The 17,500-nt window shown below is 40.3% G+C and overlaps 1 protein-coding gene across 3 annotated transcripts in view; it reads left to right on the forward strand.

Moving 5' to 3' along the window:
- LOC113822603 (uncharacterized) overlaps positions 1-17,322 on the forward strand; it is a 106,124-nt gene extending 88,802 nt beyond the window's left edge. For 2 of the 3 annotated variants that reach the window (XM_070128807.1, XM_070128809.1), the window contains 16 exons: positions 3,141-3,185; positions 3,715-3,856; positions 4,701-4,901; positions 5,166-5,512; positions 5,846-5,959; positions 6,283-6,420; positions 6,960-7,166; positions 8,696-8,912; positions 9,313-9,492; positions 9,906-10,124; positions 10,496-10,693; positions 10,826-10,937; positions 11,945-12,078; positions 12,988-13,220; positions 15,285-15,481; positions 16,013-17,322. In XM_070128807.1, the coding sequence (XP_069984908.1) occupies positions 3,141-3,185; positions 3,715-3,856; positions 4,701-4,901; positions 5,166-5,512; positions 5,846-5,959; positions 6,283-6,420; positions 6,960-7,166; positions 8,696-8,912; positions 9,313-9,492; positions 9,906-10,124; positions 10,496-10,693; positions 10,826-10,937; positions 11,945-12,078; positions 12,988-13,220; positions 15,285-15,481; positions 16,013-16,191 (2,863 nt within the window). In that variant the 3' untranslated portion in view covers positions 16,192-17,322. The remainder of the gene's footprint in view (positions 1-3,140; positions 3,186-3,714; positions 3,857-4,700; positions 4,902-5,165; positions 5,513-5,845; positions 5,960-6,282; positions 6,421-6,959; positions 7,167-8,695; positions 8,913-9,312; positions 9,493-9,905; positions 10,125-10,495; positions 10,694-10,825; positions 10,938-11,944; positions 12,079-12,987; positions 13,221-15,284; positions 15,482-16,012) is intronic. The other variant, XM_070128808.1, reaches the window with a different exon arrangement.
- The last annotated feature ends 178 nt before the right edge of the window (positions 17,323-17,500 follow it).

Genomic DNA, 17,500 nt, shown 5'->3' on the forward strand with positions numbered 1-17,500 from the left:
GGGAGGTCTTGTGGGTGTTTGTGTGGGGGGAGGGAGGGGGTCTAGTGGGTGTTTGTGTGGGGGAGGGGGGAGGGGAGGCGGAGTGGGTGGGGTCTATTCCGTGTGGGGGAAGGGGGTCAAGTGGGTGTTTGTGTGGTGGAGGGGGGGGGTCTAGTGGGTGTTTGTGTGGGGGGAGGGGGAAGGAGGCGGTATGGGTGTGTGTGGTGTGTGGCGTGTGTTTGTGTGGGGGGAGGGGGTCTAGTGGGTGTTTGTATGGGGGAGGGGGTCTAGTGGGTGTTTGTGTAGGAGGAGGGAGGGGGTCTATTGGGTGTTTGTGTGGGGGAGAGGGGATGAGGCGAAGTGGGGGTGTGTGGTGGGGGTGTTGAGGAGAGAGTGTGGCGTGTGTTTGTCTGGGGGGAGGGGGGAGGAGAGGTGTGGGGAGTCTATTCCGAGTGGAGGAGAGGGTGTATTGTGTGTTTGCGTAGGTGGGAGCGTGTGTGTGTGTGTATGTATGTGTGTGTGTGTGTGTGTGTGTGTGTGTGTGTGTGTCTGTGTGTGTGTGTGTGTGTGTTTACGTGGTGTGTACGTGTGTGTGTGTGTGTGTACGTGTATGTGCGCGTGTGTATGTGTGCTTCCCGTATAACCTGTCCTCAGAGATGGAGAAACAAGGTCAAGTGGTATCGATGGGTATTTGGCAAGTTTGATGAGCTCTTGTCACTAACCTAGATTCTACTGATGATGCAATTGCTAATCTTGATATTGTGATCGTGACCGTGAGGCTCTTTGACCTGTTTTTATGTGGACTAGGAAATCTGACCTTGGTTGTATACATTCGAAACATCTCAAAAATGTATACGCATACGCAGTTAGTAGGTGCATACACGCACGCGCACACACACGCACGCGCACACACACACACGCACGCGCACACACACACACACACACACACACACACACACATACACACACACACTCTCTCTCTCTCTCTCTCTCTCTCTCTCTCTCTCTCTCTCTCTCTCTCTCTCTCTCTCTCACACACACACACACACACACACACACACACACACACTCAATATTTTTTTCTCAGGAATTAAGTACTCTCTCTCTCTCTCTCTCACACACACACACACACACACACACACACACACACTCATACACACACACACACTCACTCTCTCTCTCACACACACACACACACAAACAAACACGCACAAACACACACACGCACACATACACACACTCTCTCTCTCACACACACACTCTCTCTCTATCTCTATCTATCTATCTCTCATACACACACACCTACAAACACATACACACACACACACACACTCACTCACTCACTCTCTCTCTCACACACACACACACACACACACACACACACACACACACACACACTCACACACACACACACTCACACACACACACACACACAAACACACGCACGCACGCACACATAGACACACTCTCTCTCTCTCTCTCTCTCTCTCTCTCACACACACACACACACACACACACACACACATACACACACACACACACACACACACACACACATTCTCTCTCTCTCTCTCTCACATACACACACACCTACAAACACACACACACACACACACACACACACACACACACACACACACACACACACACACACACACACACACACACACACACACACAACCATGAAAGAATTTAAAAACCTTTTATAAATTTTACCCCTAACAAATTCGTCTTTGGGAGAATGTCCGGCAATACTAATTTAGACAGCCGCACTATATATACAAAGGAAAGTATAACATAATTATTGACTAGAGTTCGTACATGTCGGGGAAGTTAATAAAATTGTGGGGACCTCACTGGTTGTGCTTTAATTAATTTAAATTCAAAAGTTGCCTCTCTATAGTCCACAAACATCGTTGTCTCGGACCGTCTAGAATGATAAACAATACTGGGAGCTTTCTGCAATAAACAAAATACGGAGGTTTGGAAGGTTAGGTTAGGTTGGTTAGGTTAGGTAGGTTAGGTTAAGTTGGTTAGGTAGGCTAGGTTAGGTTGGTTACGTTAGGTTACGTTAGGTTACGTTAGGTTAGTTAGGTTAGGTTGGTTTGGTTAGGTTGGTTTGGTTAGGTTAGGTTGGTTAGGTTAGGTAGGTTAGGTTAGGTTGGTTCGCTTAGGTTAGGTCAGGTTAGGTAGGTTACCTTAGGTTGGTTAGCTTAGCTTAGCTTAGCTTAGGTTAGGTTGGTCAGGTTAGGTTGGTTAGGTTAGGTTACGTTAGGTTGGTTAGGTTACGTTACCTTACGTTAAGAAATGTCGTTAGGTTAGGTTGGTTAGGTTAGGATAGGTTGGTTTGGTTAGGTTAGGTTACATTAAGAAATTTCGTCGGGATTTCGGCAACATTGACACCGGCGCATCCCGCAGCGGCGCCGGAATCTCGTTCGGATTATGCATTTTTTTTCAAAATGTTCACTTTCAATTCCACTATTTCTTCCGTGTGTGCCCCCTACCCCGCCCACCTACAACCCCCAATTCTCCACGGGTCACCCAAGATTGAAGGGGATAGGAGAAAAACAAACAAATAGGCGCGGTTGTCTTACTTAGATTTACCATGTCCCATTATCCTTCTTTTCCGATTTTCCGATATTTATCAATGAGATTTTTCTTATATTAATCTCAAATCGTGTGTTAGCGCAAGTAGCCGCCGGTTGTCTGGGAATTCCTTGTAAACGTCCGGTACCTCAACCTTTTGTTTACGTCAACGATGCCAAGATTCTATCCACGGTCTCGCCCTCTGCCTCTCTCTCTTTTTCCTTCTTTTCTTGTTGTTCTTATTGATGTCTCCCTCTTTCTCTCAGCGGAAATTGCATCTTGGGTTTATTATGGCGTTTTAAGTGTTTTAGAGGTTATGTAAACTCGCGAGCGCTGATCTTTTCCGAGAGAGCATGGTCGATGGTTCCTTTCTGAGAACTCGAGGAGTTCAACCCGCACGTCGGCAATTTTTATTAATTCGTTTAATTGGTTTTAATCCATCTTCTTATCACTATTATTTCTCTCTGTTGGGTTTCTACTTAAATTACGTTTTATCATCCCGATGTATAGAAAGCTAAGGTTTGTGAATTATCATACCAATTATAAGAGAATTATCGTATTTTCTTTCTTTCCAGGAAAGTGAATAACATTCAAAATGATGTCGTTCGCCTTCAGATATGGTGAGTACAATTATCTTTTGCATTGTGAACATTATAATTGTGAACATTTTAGGCATATATAGTTATTACTTTACCGTCGTTGTCCTTAGCCCTATCTGTTTGGACTAATCTAGTTAGGAAAAACAAGGGAAATTATCAATAAGAGCTATGTTTTTTAATAATTTTCAAGAAAAAGTTTACGTAATAATTTAGTTGCTATTGCGCATTTTGATATCAAACATGAAAGGAAATTTCTTATTATCTAATTATAGTAGGCCTATAGTATTTTACACTGTAGTAGAGTTCTCATCTAGTCAGCTATTAGGAAATGATACATACCTTTAATCATGAGTGTCATTAAGTATCTAACTAAACCGTTTCCATAGCGACAAAGTGTAAAAAAGAAACGAATTCAAATGAACATCTTCACACTACAAGAGATGCATTTCAGACGAAGATACATATTCGAAACCGCTTAAATACATCACATGTATTATATAGATAGTCATTCTCATTCATACCTTTTCTACAATGATCAAACTGTTTCCAGGCACGAGCACGAAGCGGTGGCGGTGCAGCAGCTGACAAAAATTAAAGACATGAAGAGTTTGTCTCGACTCGTCCGCGAAACAACAGCCCAGGCCCAACACCAGGCCAACCACCTCCTCGGACAAGTCATTATATACCTGAAGGTTCGCCTTTGAGTTATATTCAGCCTTTTTATCAAAATTAATGCTTTAAATCTTATTATAATGCCTGAAGGTTCGCTTTTTATGCTGTTCTGCTGGAAGAAATGATTTATATCCAGCCTTTTGACAAAACTAATGCTTTAAATCTGATAATAATGCACAAGTCATTATATACCTGAAGGTTCGCCTCTTTATGCTGTTCTGTTGGAAAATTTATTTATAATTCATCTTTTTATCAAAACTAATGCATTAAATCTAATAATAATGCATAAGTCATTACATACCTGAAGCCTTTTTTATGTCCTGTTGGAGACTGATATACATAGAAACCCTTAAAAAAACAATGCTTTACATTTAATATCCAAGTTATCATATGCCTGAAAGTCCGCATCCTTTACGTTATTCTGTCAGAAATACTGATATACACACTAATACAGTTATATAAATCTAATACCCAAGTCATTTTATACCTTAAGGTTATCATTTCAGAACTTATTATATAAACATAGCCCTAAAATCAAAAGTAATTTTATTCCTGAAAATTCGCCTATTTAAGTTTGTGTTTCCTATCACAGAAGCATAAACACAGCTTTATAATGAAACGAATGCTTTGAATCTATTAAGTCAATATGTACATTAAGGTTATCCTGTCAGAGGAACTGGTATATACGCTGCCTTACAAGAAAATAAATGTTTTAGATTTATTATCCAAGCTATTTTGTACCTTAAAGTATAAAATGGCTATTTATGTTCTGCCAGAATAAAGAAAAACACTTAACGAATGTTTTAAATCCAACATCCACGCCATTCAAAGCCGCAGGACCTCTTACCAGCCCCGCCTTTGCAGGAGGTGAGCGAGGGCACCATGGACGGCTGGTTCGCCCTCGAGAAGGAAGGCGGCGACATGCAGAAGGAGCGAGGGAGCGTCCGTGTCCGTGCCTTCGTGTCTACCTCAACGAAGCTCGCTGACAATGGACGGCGCCCTTACGATGCTCTCCTGACGCGGCTCATCCATCAACAGCTGACGACGGCAGCGAACAACAACCACGTGAGGATCTTGTAGATAGTGGGGAATCGGGGATTTGTGTGTGTGTGTGTGTGTGTATGTGTGTGTCAATAGATCAAAATATAGATACGGTTGAAGATATATATCGGGAGTGAAGAAGAGAAGAGAAGAAAAAGAGCATTAGTACGTGCCAATGGACACTAAAATAACCCATATTCACTGTGTTGAAAAAAAGGCTATAAAACCACGTACTTTAAACTCGAACCGAAAATAGATATCACATTTCACAGCCATCTCCCATTGCAGCAGGACGAGTGGGTGACCCCGTGGAACGGCCATGTCAGCAGCGGGGCAGCAGCGGCTCTGGCTCAGCATGCCATTATGCTTGGCCTCACCGAAGCGAGCATGCAGCTGTCGTGGTGGTGCGTCGGCAGCCGGGTGGCCACTGTGGATGCTGCTTGGATTCTCTCACAGCTGCACCGCGTTCAGGCAGCGCTCGGGAAGGGCTTGTATGAGGGCGAGGACCTACCTGAGCTGCAGGCTTCTCTCTCTTACTTCGTAAGGGCTCACGTCGAACGCCTCAAGGACCTCCATGAAGCATTCCCGCCTTCGTCAGGTGTCATTGCACAGCACCAACTCAGCTACACGCTCAAGTGAGTATTGGATCTACAGCAATAGAGATAGAGATATTTATGTTCGTGTGGTCTCAGAGTATGTTCATTCGAAACAGTGGTAATTTCCCTTCTTTAGTTTTCATGTAGCGAAGATTGGTAAAATTAAATAAAGTTGCAGATCACAGTAACTGACATATCTTATTGTATTCAAAAGAATGATGATAACAACAATGATTATTACAACCTACACCCTACCTTAAATCATGATTTTATTTCAATCAATGACTTTCATCTCTCTCTTCACTTCCAATCATTATTTTGTTTTATAAACCATGATTCTGGCACTAATATAGCATATTTTTTCATACACAGAGCCCTGCAGAGTATACAAAGCCACTCACAGACGCGAGCACTCTTGGATCAGGAAGACCTCCCCCACCTCCAAGAAGCAGTCATGGCCAGTCTCAACTTACATGCGAAAAATTGGTAATTGGGAGTAACTTACGTGTAGAGATACATAGTTACATAGTGAGAGAGATAGAAAGATGGATGGGTAGATAGATAGATAGATAGGTAGATAGATGGATCGATAGATAGGTAGATAGATAGACAGACAGACAGACAGACAGTAAGGCAGGCAGATAGACAGACAGACAGATATGCATACATACTTACATACATATGCACAAATATATTGGGACTGCATTTACAAAACTGTTAGCATTAATGGTTGACTTGAGCTTTTATACGTGTATATATTATTTTTATTTCTATAAACCTGTTCTTACATATTCTCTTTATATCTGCAGGTGGACTCTCTTGGTAGAAGAACAGCTGATAGGTGTGAAAACCGCAGACGAGCAGATATTAAGAGTCATCAAAATCCTTGAAGAATCTCACACCTTCCTCACTCATGCTGCTAATTTCTACAACGGAATTCTCAAGAAGTAATAGAGTCTATTTAAATATTGGGGAGTCTGATGACTTGAGAGGATATAGTGTATATATATCATGCGATGAATGATGGTAGTTAATGAAAATAAGGATTTTTTCATATATATTTATTTTGGTCGGGTATATTTTAGTATATTCCAATGGGCTTCAACTCATCTCTCTCTCTCTCTCTTTCTTTCTCTCTCTCTCTCTCTCTCTCTCTCTCTCTCTCTCTCTCTCTCTCTCTCTCTCTCTCTCTCTCTCTCTCTCTCTCTCTCTCTCTCTCTCCCTCTCCCTCTCCCTCTCCCTCTCCCTCTCCTCTCCCTCTCCCTCCATCCCTCCCCCTCTCCCTCCATCCGTCCCCTCTCCCTCCATCCCTCCCCTCTCCCTCCATCCCTCCCCCTCTCCCTCCATCCCTCCCCCTCTCCCTCCATCCCTCCCCCTCTCCCTCCATCCCTCCCCTCTCCCTCCATCCCTCTCCCTCCATCCCTCCCCCTCTCCCTCTCTCCTCCCCAATCTTCAAAATAATAACCCCCGTCTCCAAACCTCACAGGGAAATGGACATCTCGTACATGCAGACAGTCTACCTAATGATAAGCAAGAAGATCAACCCTTGCGTGAGGCCGCTGGTTATGAACATCTACAACCGGATGCCAGCTCTGAGTGATAGCGAGGAGCCCCTGGATACGACTGTACAATATGCACTCGATGTCGGCACCTCACTCTGGCAGCTGTACCGGAATCTAGGACGGATTCATTTGTAAGTCTTTTAAAGGGTTATGATTGTGTTTGCTGTAGTGTAGGAAAATGGTTGTGGATGGGAGTGGATATCTTGGTAATACGAGACGTGTATTTGGTCGGTTTTGAATATATTATCGTCAGAGATACATGTATTTCTGACGAAGATGTGTTCGAAACTGATCGAATACATCTCTTGTATTGTTAAGATATGTCATTCATACTTTTCCTACATTTGTCAACATACGTGTTATTGTAGTTAAAGCAAAATATTGGTGGACAATCATGAGTGTAAAACTGCTATTATTGGATTTTTTTATTATATGTAAATTTTTGGATGCGATATTGCATTTAAATAATTCTATTAAAAAAAATCATTAAAGAGAAATTATCATCAAATCTTCCACGCATTTATTTGCAATCATATTTAAAGACATTTTATTGTGGTATTATAGAATTGTAAAAGACGCCAGAATTAAGAGGCAGAATTATTATCAATGGTATTGCAAAAGACTTATCTTTGTAATATTGCATTCAAAGACGCCCATAAGAGAAGAGCATCATGGTGGCAAACGTGATATTATGTACTGATAGAGGATTTTATAAAATAGTTTAGATAACATATAGCGAGTCATGCATTAGACACACGCACACACATACACACACGCACACACACACACACACACACACACACACACACACTCACACTCACTCACTCACTCACTCACTCACTCACTCACTCACTCACTCACTCACTCACTTACACTCAGACACACACACACACACATACACACACACACACACACACACACAAACACCCCCCTCACACACACACAAACACCCCCCCCTCCCACAAACACCTCCCCCCCCTCTTCCACACACACAAACACACACACCCCCCTCCCACACACACAAACACCCCCTCCCCTCCCACACACACATACAACCCCCCTCCCCTCACACACACACACACACACACACACACACACACACACACACACACACACACACACACACACACACACACACACACATACAAACAAACACACACACAAACCCCCCTTCCTCACACACACACAAACACCCCCCCCCCTCCCACACACACACAAACACCCCCCCTCCCACACACACACAGACACACACCCCCACACACACAAACACCCCCCCTCCCACACACACACAAACACCCCCCTCCCACACACACAAACACCCCCCACATACACAAACACCCCCTCCCACACATACACACACAAACATCCTCCGCCCCCTCCCTCCCACACACAAACACCCCACCCACACACATACAAACACCCCACCCTCCCTCCCACACACACACACAAACACCCCAGCCCCCCCCCACACACACACAAACACCCCCCTCCCACACACACACACACAAACACCCCCCCCCCCCACCCACACCCACAAACACCCCACCCCACCCCACCCCCTCCCACACACAAACACCCCCACCCCACCCCACCCACCCTCATCCCCCACACATCTCTCCGATGATTACTCCAACCCCCCTCTTCCCCCCCTTCACCCCAGGCTCGGCGAAGCACTACCCCCGGAGGTGCGCGCAGATTCGGGGGTTCGCGAGTACCACCGATGGTTCTCTCGAGGCGTCATGAGGTGGCTCGAACTGGCGATCCGGCGAGCTCAGGACATGATCAAGAAGGCGGTGGATCTCGACACCTTTCAGCCAGTCGATAACCTGTGCAATTTCAGTTCGTCGGCTACGGATACGATAGGGATTTTCCATGATGTGAGTTTTTTTTTCTGCTTTTATTTTGTTTTTTGCTTTGCCTTTTTCTGTTATATTCTTTCCTTTCCTTTCCTTTTCTTTTTTCTTTTTTCTTTTTTTTCCTTTTTATCTTTTCTTTTCTCTTGATTATATAGGCAGTTGACGTTTCTTTTCTTTTCTTCTGTCATGATGTCTGATGCTTCATGAGTTGAGTAACAAAGTCGCCGGTGTTGTAATATCAAGAGCTAATTGGTGTTTCATGAAATGTTACTTTTACTTGGGGAAAGAAAGAAATCACGGGTGTTATTATATCAGTAAATGATTCCTACTTCCAAAAAGTGCTGCTAAAAATAATAATAAAAAAAAAACGAAGCCCCTGAACCTTAAGTGATAATTCTACCCCCCCCCCCCTTCCCCCCAGGTGAAAATCTGGTGGCTGAAGCTGGCGTGGCCCGACCCCGAGAACAGCGCCGTCCTCCTGGCCAAGATTCTCGAGGACGTCTGCTGCTGCGCGACGACCTACTCTGACCTCCTCAGAGACAAGGTCGACTCCATGTTCTGGCAGACGGAGAACTCGGATCAGCTGTTCATAACGGAGCGGGTGAGTGCGGTGTTTTGTTTATCAAGTAAGAGTCTAGGACAATTTGTTGTATATCAGGAATACTTTCTAGTAGATAAAATTTGTGTGTGTGTGTGTGTGGTGTTTGTATGATAAATAAATACACACACACACACACACACACACACACACACACACACACACACACATATATATATATATATATATAAATATATATATATATATATATATATATATATATATATATATATATAAATGCACGTACATCTATATGTATATATACAGAGCGCATACATAACGATTCATGTTTTGAATAAAGTTGATAGAGAAGAATAGCATTTCATTTATCCAGGAGACACGACTTGGTACGAAGTTCAGTCCCAATCACTCCGGCACATTCGTAGACCTCATCCCTCACCCTCTCCCTCCCGCAGATCTGTGTCGGCCTCAACAACATCGAGCGAGTGCGGAGGGAACTCACAGGACTCCCAAGTCACTTCGGGTTCGAGGCTCTGCTGGAGGACGTGAGATCCGCCGGGAGTGGCAGTGCGGCGGCCTCGCAGCTGAAGGAGACGGTGGAGCGGTTGATATCGAGTGCGACTGAGAACATGGAGGGGAAAGTGAATGAGTTCATTGAGGCCGTTATGGAAAAGGTTCGTTAGAGCGAGGGTGGTCTTTGTGATTCGTGTACGATAAACTGGAGAATAGGTTAAGAAGTGAATAGCATGTGGGTTTGTTGATATATTATGGTGAATGGAAAAGTAATATTTGTACTACTGATAATTTATGTTGTTTGCTTATATGGAAGATTTTAATATCCTCTCACGTGTATATATCTCTCATATTATTATTATTATTATGATTATTGCTATTTTTTAATCGATATTAACTAATAGAAGATGATCAATAAACTTATAATCCCGATTACTTATCTGGAAGACTGAAATATCCCACGTTTTTTTCGCAAACAATTAAATTGCCTCTTTTCGACAGTTAGTTTAAACCCTTGTCTTTCAATCTGCAGATGAAACCGACGTTAGAAAAGGCAGTTTACGAGGCGTGCGAATTGCAAGACGAGGCTCCCCTACTCGACCAGGTGCTTTACCCAAACTTCAAACTTCTGCACAACAATCTCCACAGTTTGAACTTCCAGAGGTTCTTGTGGCATGTGTGGGAGGTGATGGTGGAACTCTTCAGGTCCACGGTTGCCAAAAATACTGAGGTAAGGTAGTTTTATTTGTTTTTTTTTAGAGGTTTATCTGTGTCCTCTATCATCGTATGTTAATATGTGGTTTAAATAAGTTGGATATGTAGATTCTGAGACTTAAACTGAAAGTGAAAAACGCGATTTCAGAGAAGAAGAGCCAATTACTTCGGAGGCGTCAGGAATATTCTTGAGTCCACGCTGAAATTCTTCTCACCTGATGAAGGGATCGGCATCGACACGGAAAGTGCTCAGACGCCAGGTAAAGATTTCCAACTCTATTCTGATGCACTTTATAGTAGTTTCTAACAGTCTTGGTGGGACTAAGACTTTATCTTTTTGTTTTTTTTAGTTTTTTCGTTTTATTTTAGAATACACGTTTCTTCAACTATTCTAATGCACTTTATAGTAGTTTCTAACAATCTTGGTAGGACTAAGACTTTATCTTTAATTTTTTTTTGTGTTTGTTTCATTTGAGAATACACGTCTCCCCAACTCTGTTTTAATGCATTTTATAGTGCTGTCTAACAATCTCGGTAGGACTAAAACTTTCTTTTAATTTTTTAAGAGTTTTTCGTTTTATTTTAGAATACACGTCTCCAACTCTATTTTAATGCACTTTATAGTACTGTCTAACAATTTTAGTAGTACCAAGATTTCATCTTTGTTTTTTTTAAGTTTTCATTTTTTAGAATAAACGTTTGTCCAACTCTATTCTAATGCACTTTATGTACTGCCTAACAATCCTAGTAGTACTAAAACTTTTTCTTCAAGTTTTTTAAAGACAATTCATTTTATTTTAGAATACACGTCTCTCCAACTCAAGTCTAAGGCCCTTTATAAATCTGTCGTACAAAACCTTTTTCTTCAAGGTTCTTTAAGATTTCTTCCTTTTACAATCTTAGTCGTACTTAGGCCTTATCTTCAAGTTTTTTAAAGACATTTTCATTTTATTTTAGAATACACGTTTCTCCAACTCTATTCTAATGCACTGTATGGTACTGCCTAACAATCCTAGTAGTACTTAAACTTTTTCTTCGAGTTTTTTTAAAAAAAACATTTTTATTTTATTTTAGAATACACGTCTCGCCAACTCTATTCTAATGCCCTTTATAAATCTGTCTAACAATCTTAGTCGTGCAAAAACTTTTTCTTCAAGGTTCTTTAAGATTTCTTCCTTTTATTTATAGCACTGTCTAACAATCTTAGCAGTACTATGACCACTTTTAACACATTTTCATTTTTTAAGACATTTTCATTTTATTTTAGAATACACGTCTCTCCTGGAGTTGTTGGACAGTTTAAGGATGTCCACCGAGGCGCTGATATCGAAATATTATCAAGAACGCCACGAGCAACAGGTCAAGTCAAGTCTTCCAACAAAAGCACAATTGGTCACAAAGGTAAATAATATAATGTATGATAGACTATTGTTGTTGTATGACAGATGATTCCCTTTTCGTCAATTTATTTTCTTTCACTTTCTTTCATGAATAATTTCTTTTGATTCATTGTTTTTGTTTCTTGTTTTACTCTTAATAACCCAGTTGATTCTTCATTTTTTTCCCCGTTTTTAATTTTTCATTTGTCTGTTTCATATCTCATCAAAATCCCCCCCCCCCTTTTTTTTCCTATTTTTAAACTTTTGGTTTTATTTATCTATTTCAAATCTCATCAGAATCACCTCCCTTTTTCCCCTATTTTTTACCTTATTATTTAACTATTTCATATCTCATCAAATTGTTCACATCCCTCCCCCCCTCCCTTTTCTTTCCGTATTTTTATTTTTTTTCTTTTATTTATCTATTTCATATATCATAATCGCCCCACTTTTTTCTCCCATTTTTTACCTTATTATCTATGACATATCTCATTTTTTTACACACCTTTCCCCTCCATTTTTCCCAATTTTTAATTTTTCTGTTTTATTCATCCATTTCAAATCTCATCAGAATCGCCCCACTTTTCCCCCCTATTTTTTACCTTATTATTTATCTATTACATATCTCATCAAATTGTTCACCCCCCCCCCCCTTTTTTTCCCTATTTTTAATTTTTTTGTTTCATTCATCAATTTCAAATCTCATCAGAATCGCCTCCCTTTTTCCCCTATTTTTTACCTTATTATTTATCTGTTACATATCTCATCAAATTGTTTACACCCCTTCTCCCTCCTTTTCTTTCCCTATTTTTTTTTTTTCTATCTATTTCAAATCTCATCAGAATCGCCCCCCTTTCCCCCCTATTTTTTACCATTTTATCTATTACATATATATTTTTTACACACCTTTCCCCTCCATTTTTCCCCTCAGATGCTGTTTACACGTCCAGGCAAATTGATAGTGGAAGTGATCATGGCCCACGACATAGTGATAGAGAGTGACACGGGAATTATGACCTCTCGCATGGGTCCTCACGCCCACCAGGTCATCGATTCTTACGTGAAGGTCCAGCTGGTTCCTCAGGACTGGTTCCCATCGGCGGCCATACGCAAGACCAAGACCCAGAGGAAAGACCCAGCTGTTTATGACGAAACGTTTGAGTTGTGAGTTTTGGAGAAACGTTTGTGTTGGGCTTTTCTTTTTTTTCTTTTTCTTTTTTCTTTTTTTCTTTTTTTCTTTTCTTTTCTTTTCTTTTCTTTTCTTTTCTTTTCTTTTCTTTTCTTTTCTTTTCTTTTCTTTTCTTTTTTTTTTTCTTTTCTTTTTTTTTTTTTTCTTTTCTTTTTTTTTCTTTCCTTTTCTTTTCTTTTCTTTTCTTTGCTTTTCTTTTCTTTTCTTTTCTTTTCTTTTCCTTTCCTTTCCTTTCCTTTCCTTTCCTTCTCTCTTCTCTCTTCTCTCTTCTCTCTTCTCTCTTCTCTCTTCTCTCTTCTCTCTTCTCTTCTCTTCTCTTCTCTTCTCTTCTCTTCTCTTCTCTTCTCTTCATTTCGTTTCGTTTCGTTTCGTTTCTTTTCTCTTTTCTTTTCTTTTCATTGTTTTTGTTTTTGTTTTTCTTATTTTTATATATCATTTTGTTGTTATTGTCTTGGTGTTTTTTTTTACATTTTTTATCGTTTAGTTTGTTTTGTTGTTTTTTTCTGTTATCGCCATTAATTTTTTATGTTTTATATTTTTCATTTTTTATCTATTCATATATTTATTTCATTTAGCTCCTTTTGGACACTGAAAATCGACTTCCCAACATAAACCAACACAAACCAACATAAACCAACATAAACTAACACAAACCAACGTAAACCAACATAAACCAACTTAAACCAACGTAAACCAACATAAACCAACTTAAACCAACGTAAACCAACATAAACCAACGTAAACCAACGTAAACCAACATAAACCAACGTAAACCAACAAAAACCAACGTAAACCAACATAAACCAACTTAAACCAACGTAAACCAACATAAACCTACGTAAACCAACGTAAACCAACTTAAACCAACGTAAACCAACATGAACCAACACAAACCAACGTAAACCAACACAAACCAACGTAAACCAACGTAAACCAACGCAAACCAACATAAACCAACATGAACCCACACAAACCAACGTAAACCAACACAAACCAACGTAAACCAACGTATACCAACGCAAACCAACATAAACCAACATGAACCAACACAAACCAAGGTAAAGCAACGTAAACGAACATAAACCAACGCAAAGCAACATAAACCAACACACCAACATAAACCAACATAACACCAACATAAACCAACATAAACCTACGTAAACCAACATAAACCAACGTAAACCAACATAAACCAACGTAAACCAACATAAACCAACTTAAACCAACGTAAACCAACATAAACCTACGTAAACCAACACAAACCAACGTAAACCAACGCAAACCAACATAAACCAACATGAACCAACACAAACCAACGTAAACCAACATAAACCAACGCAAACCAACATAAACAAACATAAGCCAACACAAACCAACATAAACCAACATAAACCAACGTAAACCAACATAAACCAACGTAAACCAACATAAACCAACGCAAACCAACGTAAACCAACATAAACCAACATAAACCAACATTACCAACATAAACCAACGTAAATCAACATGTACCAACATAAACCAACGCAAACCAACATAAACCAACATAAACCAACGTAAACCAACGCAAACCAACATAAACCAACATGAACCAACACAAACCAACGTAAACCAACGTAAACCAACATCAACCAACGTAAACCAACATAAACCAACGTAAACCAACATAAACCAACGTAAACCAACATAAACCAACGTAAACCAACATAAACCAACGTAAACCAACATAAACCAACGCAAACCAACATAAACCAACGCAAACCAACATAAACCAACGTAAACCAACGTAAACCAACATAAACCAACATAAACCAACACAAACCAACGTAAACCAACATAAACCAACATGAACCAACGTAAACCAACATAAACCAACGCAAACCAACATAAACCAACATAAACCAACGCAAACCAACATAAACCATCATAAACCAACGTAAACCAACATAAACCAACGCAAACCAACATAAACCAACATAAACCAACAACATAAACCAACATAAACCAAAGACTCACATCCAATTATTTTCCCATTTCAGTGAAGTCAACCGAGAAGACGACGGAGTCCGCGCCGGCCTCCTCCTGTTCACCCTGAAGGACTACAACCTCGGCCGCTCCAACACTTTCATAGGAGAGGCTCTGGTCCCCCTGGCAGACCTTCCCTGTGTCGACTCTTCGGAAGTCCACACCGTGCCCAACACCTACCTCAAGATGACTACTCCTGGACTTGATAATGGTAAGGCAGTGATTACAGTGATTTACCCGTGTGTGTGTGTTTTTTTTTTTTTTTGTGTGTGTGTGTGTGTGTGTGTGTGTGTGTGTGTGTGTGTGTGTGTGTGTGTGTCTGTATGTGTGTGTGTATGTGTGTGTGTGTGTGTGTGTGTGTGTGTGTTCAGAGCATTAGTCAGCTCGATTCTGATTGGGGAGAGTTTATCGGTGTTTCTTCGTGTTATATCACTAATCTGTTTGATTTTTAGACTGTGGTGAGGTTTTGTTTACTTGTGTTTATTAGGTTCTGGGTAGTTTTTTTTTCGTCTTTATCAACAGTCTGTCTTATTTTAGAATGTATAGGGTGGATGTTTGTGTCTTTCTATAAGCTTGTGAGTCATAAATTTCATAAATCAATAAAAAATATATTATTATTAGAGTGTGAAACAAATTATGCAAGGTATTGGGTATTCCAGAAAATTATGTAAATTAGATGCCAATTCGGTATCGATATGTATTCTTCACTATCTACAATTTACCGTTTCACTTCTCCCAACAGAATACAAATCGCTAACAGCCCTTCACTATAGAACCTGGGATAAGAATGCTACCTCCTTCTTGAAGAAAGTCTCAAAACGCCTTGCCGACTCGAAGACCAAGGGATCAGCCACTCTCAGACCCGAGGAAGAGAAGGGAAGACCTAGAAGTCCAAATCTCATCGAAAGACTGAAAATTTAGAAGTGACACTCGCGAAGAAGTGATGCACAGTTAACACGCGAACGATACAGGAATGACAATGTTTGTTTTACGTGAATTAACGGTGTTGGAATGATCCCTCCTGCATGTATTGCTCTCCCGTTGTCAGTGAACGGACCCTATCCAAGAGTGAAGACATTTTCTTGTAAATACATCGCCACCAGTGTAAATACAACTTTATACCTAATGTAAATTTATCTTGAATGGCTGTGAACTTGGGGTGCCACACTGGATGTAAATCATTCACATGTCTGACAAAGACTGATATGAAAGTTCCTTTTTTATATTCCAAGCTTCTGTTGCCAGTGCCCATTTTATAAGACTTGGTTTATTTTGCATTAATTTCGTGTGTTGAAGTAACAGAAGAAAATACCTTTGAAATGTAGTGAAAGACTGAGTGATATTTTGAAATAACTAGACGTGCAATCTCTATGTATAAGTGTATTATATTATTCCTAGCGAATATCACACGTATATCATAGGAATTTGAAGTGTACCCTAAGTATGTAGTTATGTATTTGTTTGAACTAAACATCTAGTAGCAATACTATGGACATATTTTACCTGTAATCAAAAGAGTGGGCGAGAGGAGTAACTGTATTTAGCTTTATAACAACAGAGAGAGAGAGAGAGAGAGAGAGAGAGAGAGAGAGAGAGAGAGAGAGAGAGAGAGAGAGAGAGAGAGAGAGAGAGAGAGAGAGAGAGAGAGAGACCTGTACAGATGTGTGTCCCTTTTTTTTGGTTTTCAATTTTCTTTCATACAACTACTAATTCATCAAATGACAATTGCTCAACTTCACGACTACTAAAACAGGCTCGTAATTTTAAATATAAACGAGTTTTGGTAAAGTGAGGTTGAGGAAGCTGAAAGTATCATAGTTATTCATCATTGGACAGCATAAGATGTACCCACCTTTGCCTTGGTCTTTCATTAGAATTCTTTAGAACTAATATATACTCTTTATCATTCACAATACTCATTACTCTCACAATGTTTCACTAGTCAGTATGTTCATGAATCTTCTCCCAGTCACAATATTTCTTCATATTGTAAAAAAAAAATGATATTCTGAATCATTTTGTATATGAAATGTAATAAACATTTCTAGTATACTATGTGTATTCTTATACATCAACCCAACGAATGTCTCTCTCTCTCTCTCTCTCTCTCTCTCTCTCTCTCTCTCTCTCTCTCTCTCTCTCTCTCTCTCTCTCTCTCTCTCTCTCTCTCTGTATCTATCTACTTAGCAGAAAATGAAATAAAGTTATCTATCGAAATATACATGTACAA

This window comes from Penaeus vannamei, chromosome 13 (assembly GCF_042767895.1).
Source record: "Penaeus vannamei isolate JL-2024 chromosome 13, ASM4276789v1, whole genome shotgun sequence".
Classification (NCBI taxonomy): Eukaryota; Metazoa; Arthropoda; class Malacostraca; order Decapoda; family Penaeidae; genus Penaeus; species Penaeus vannamei.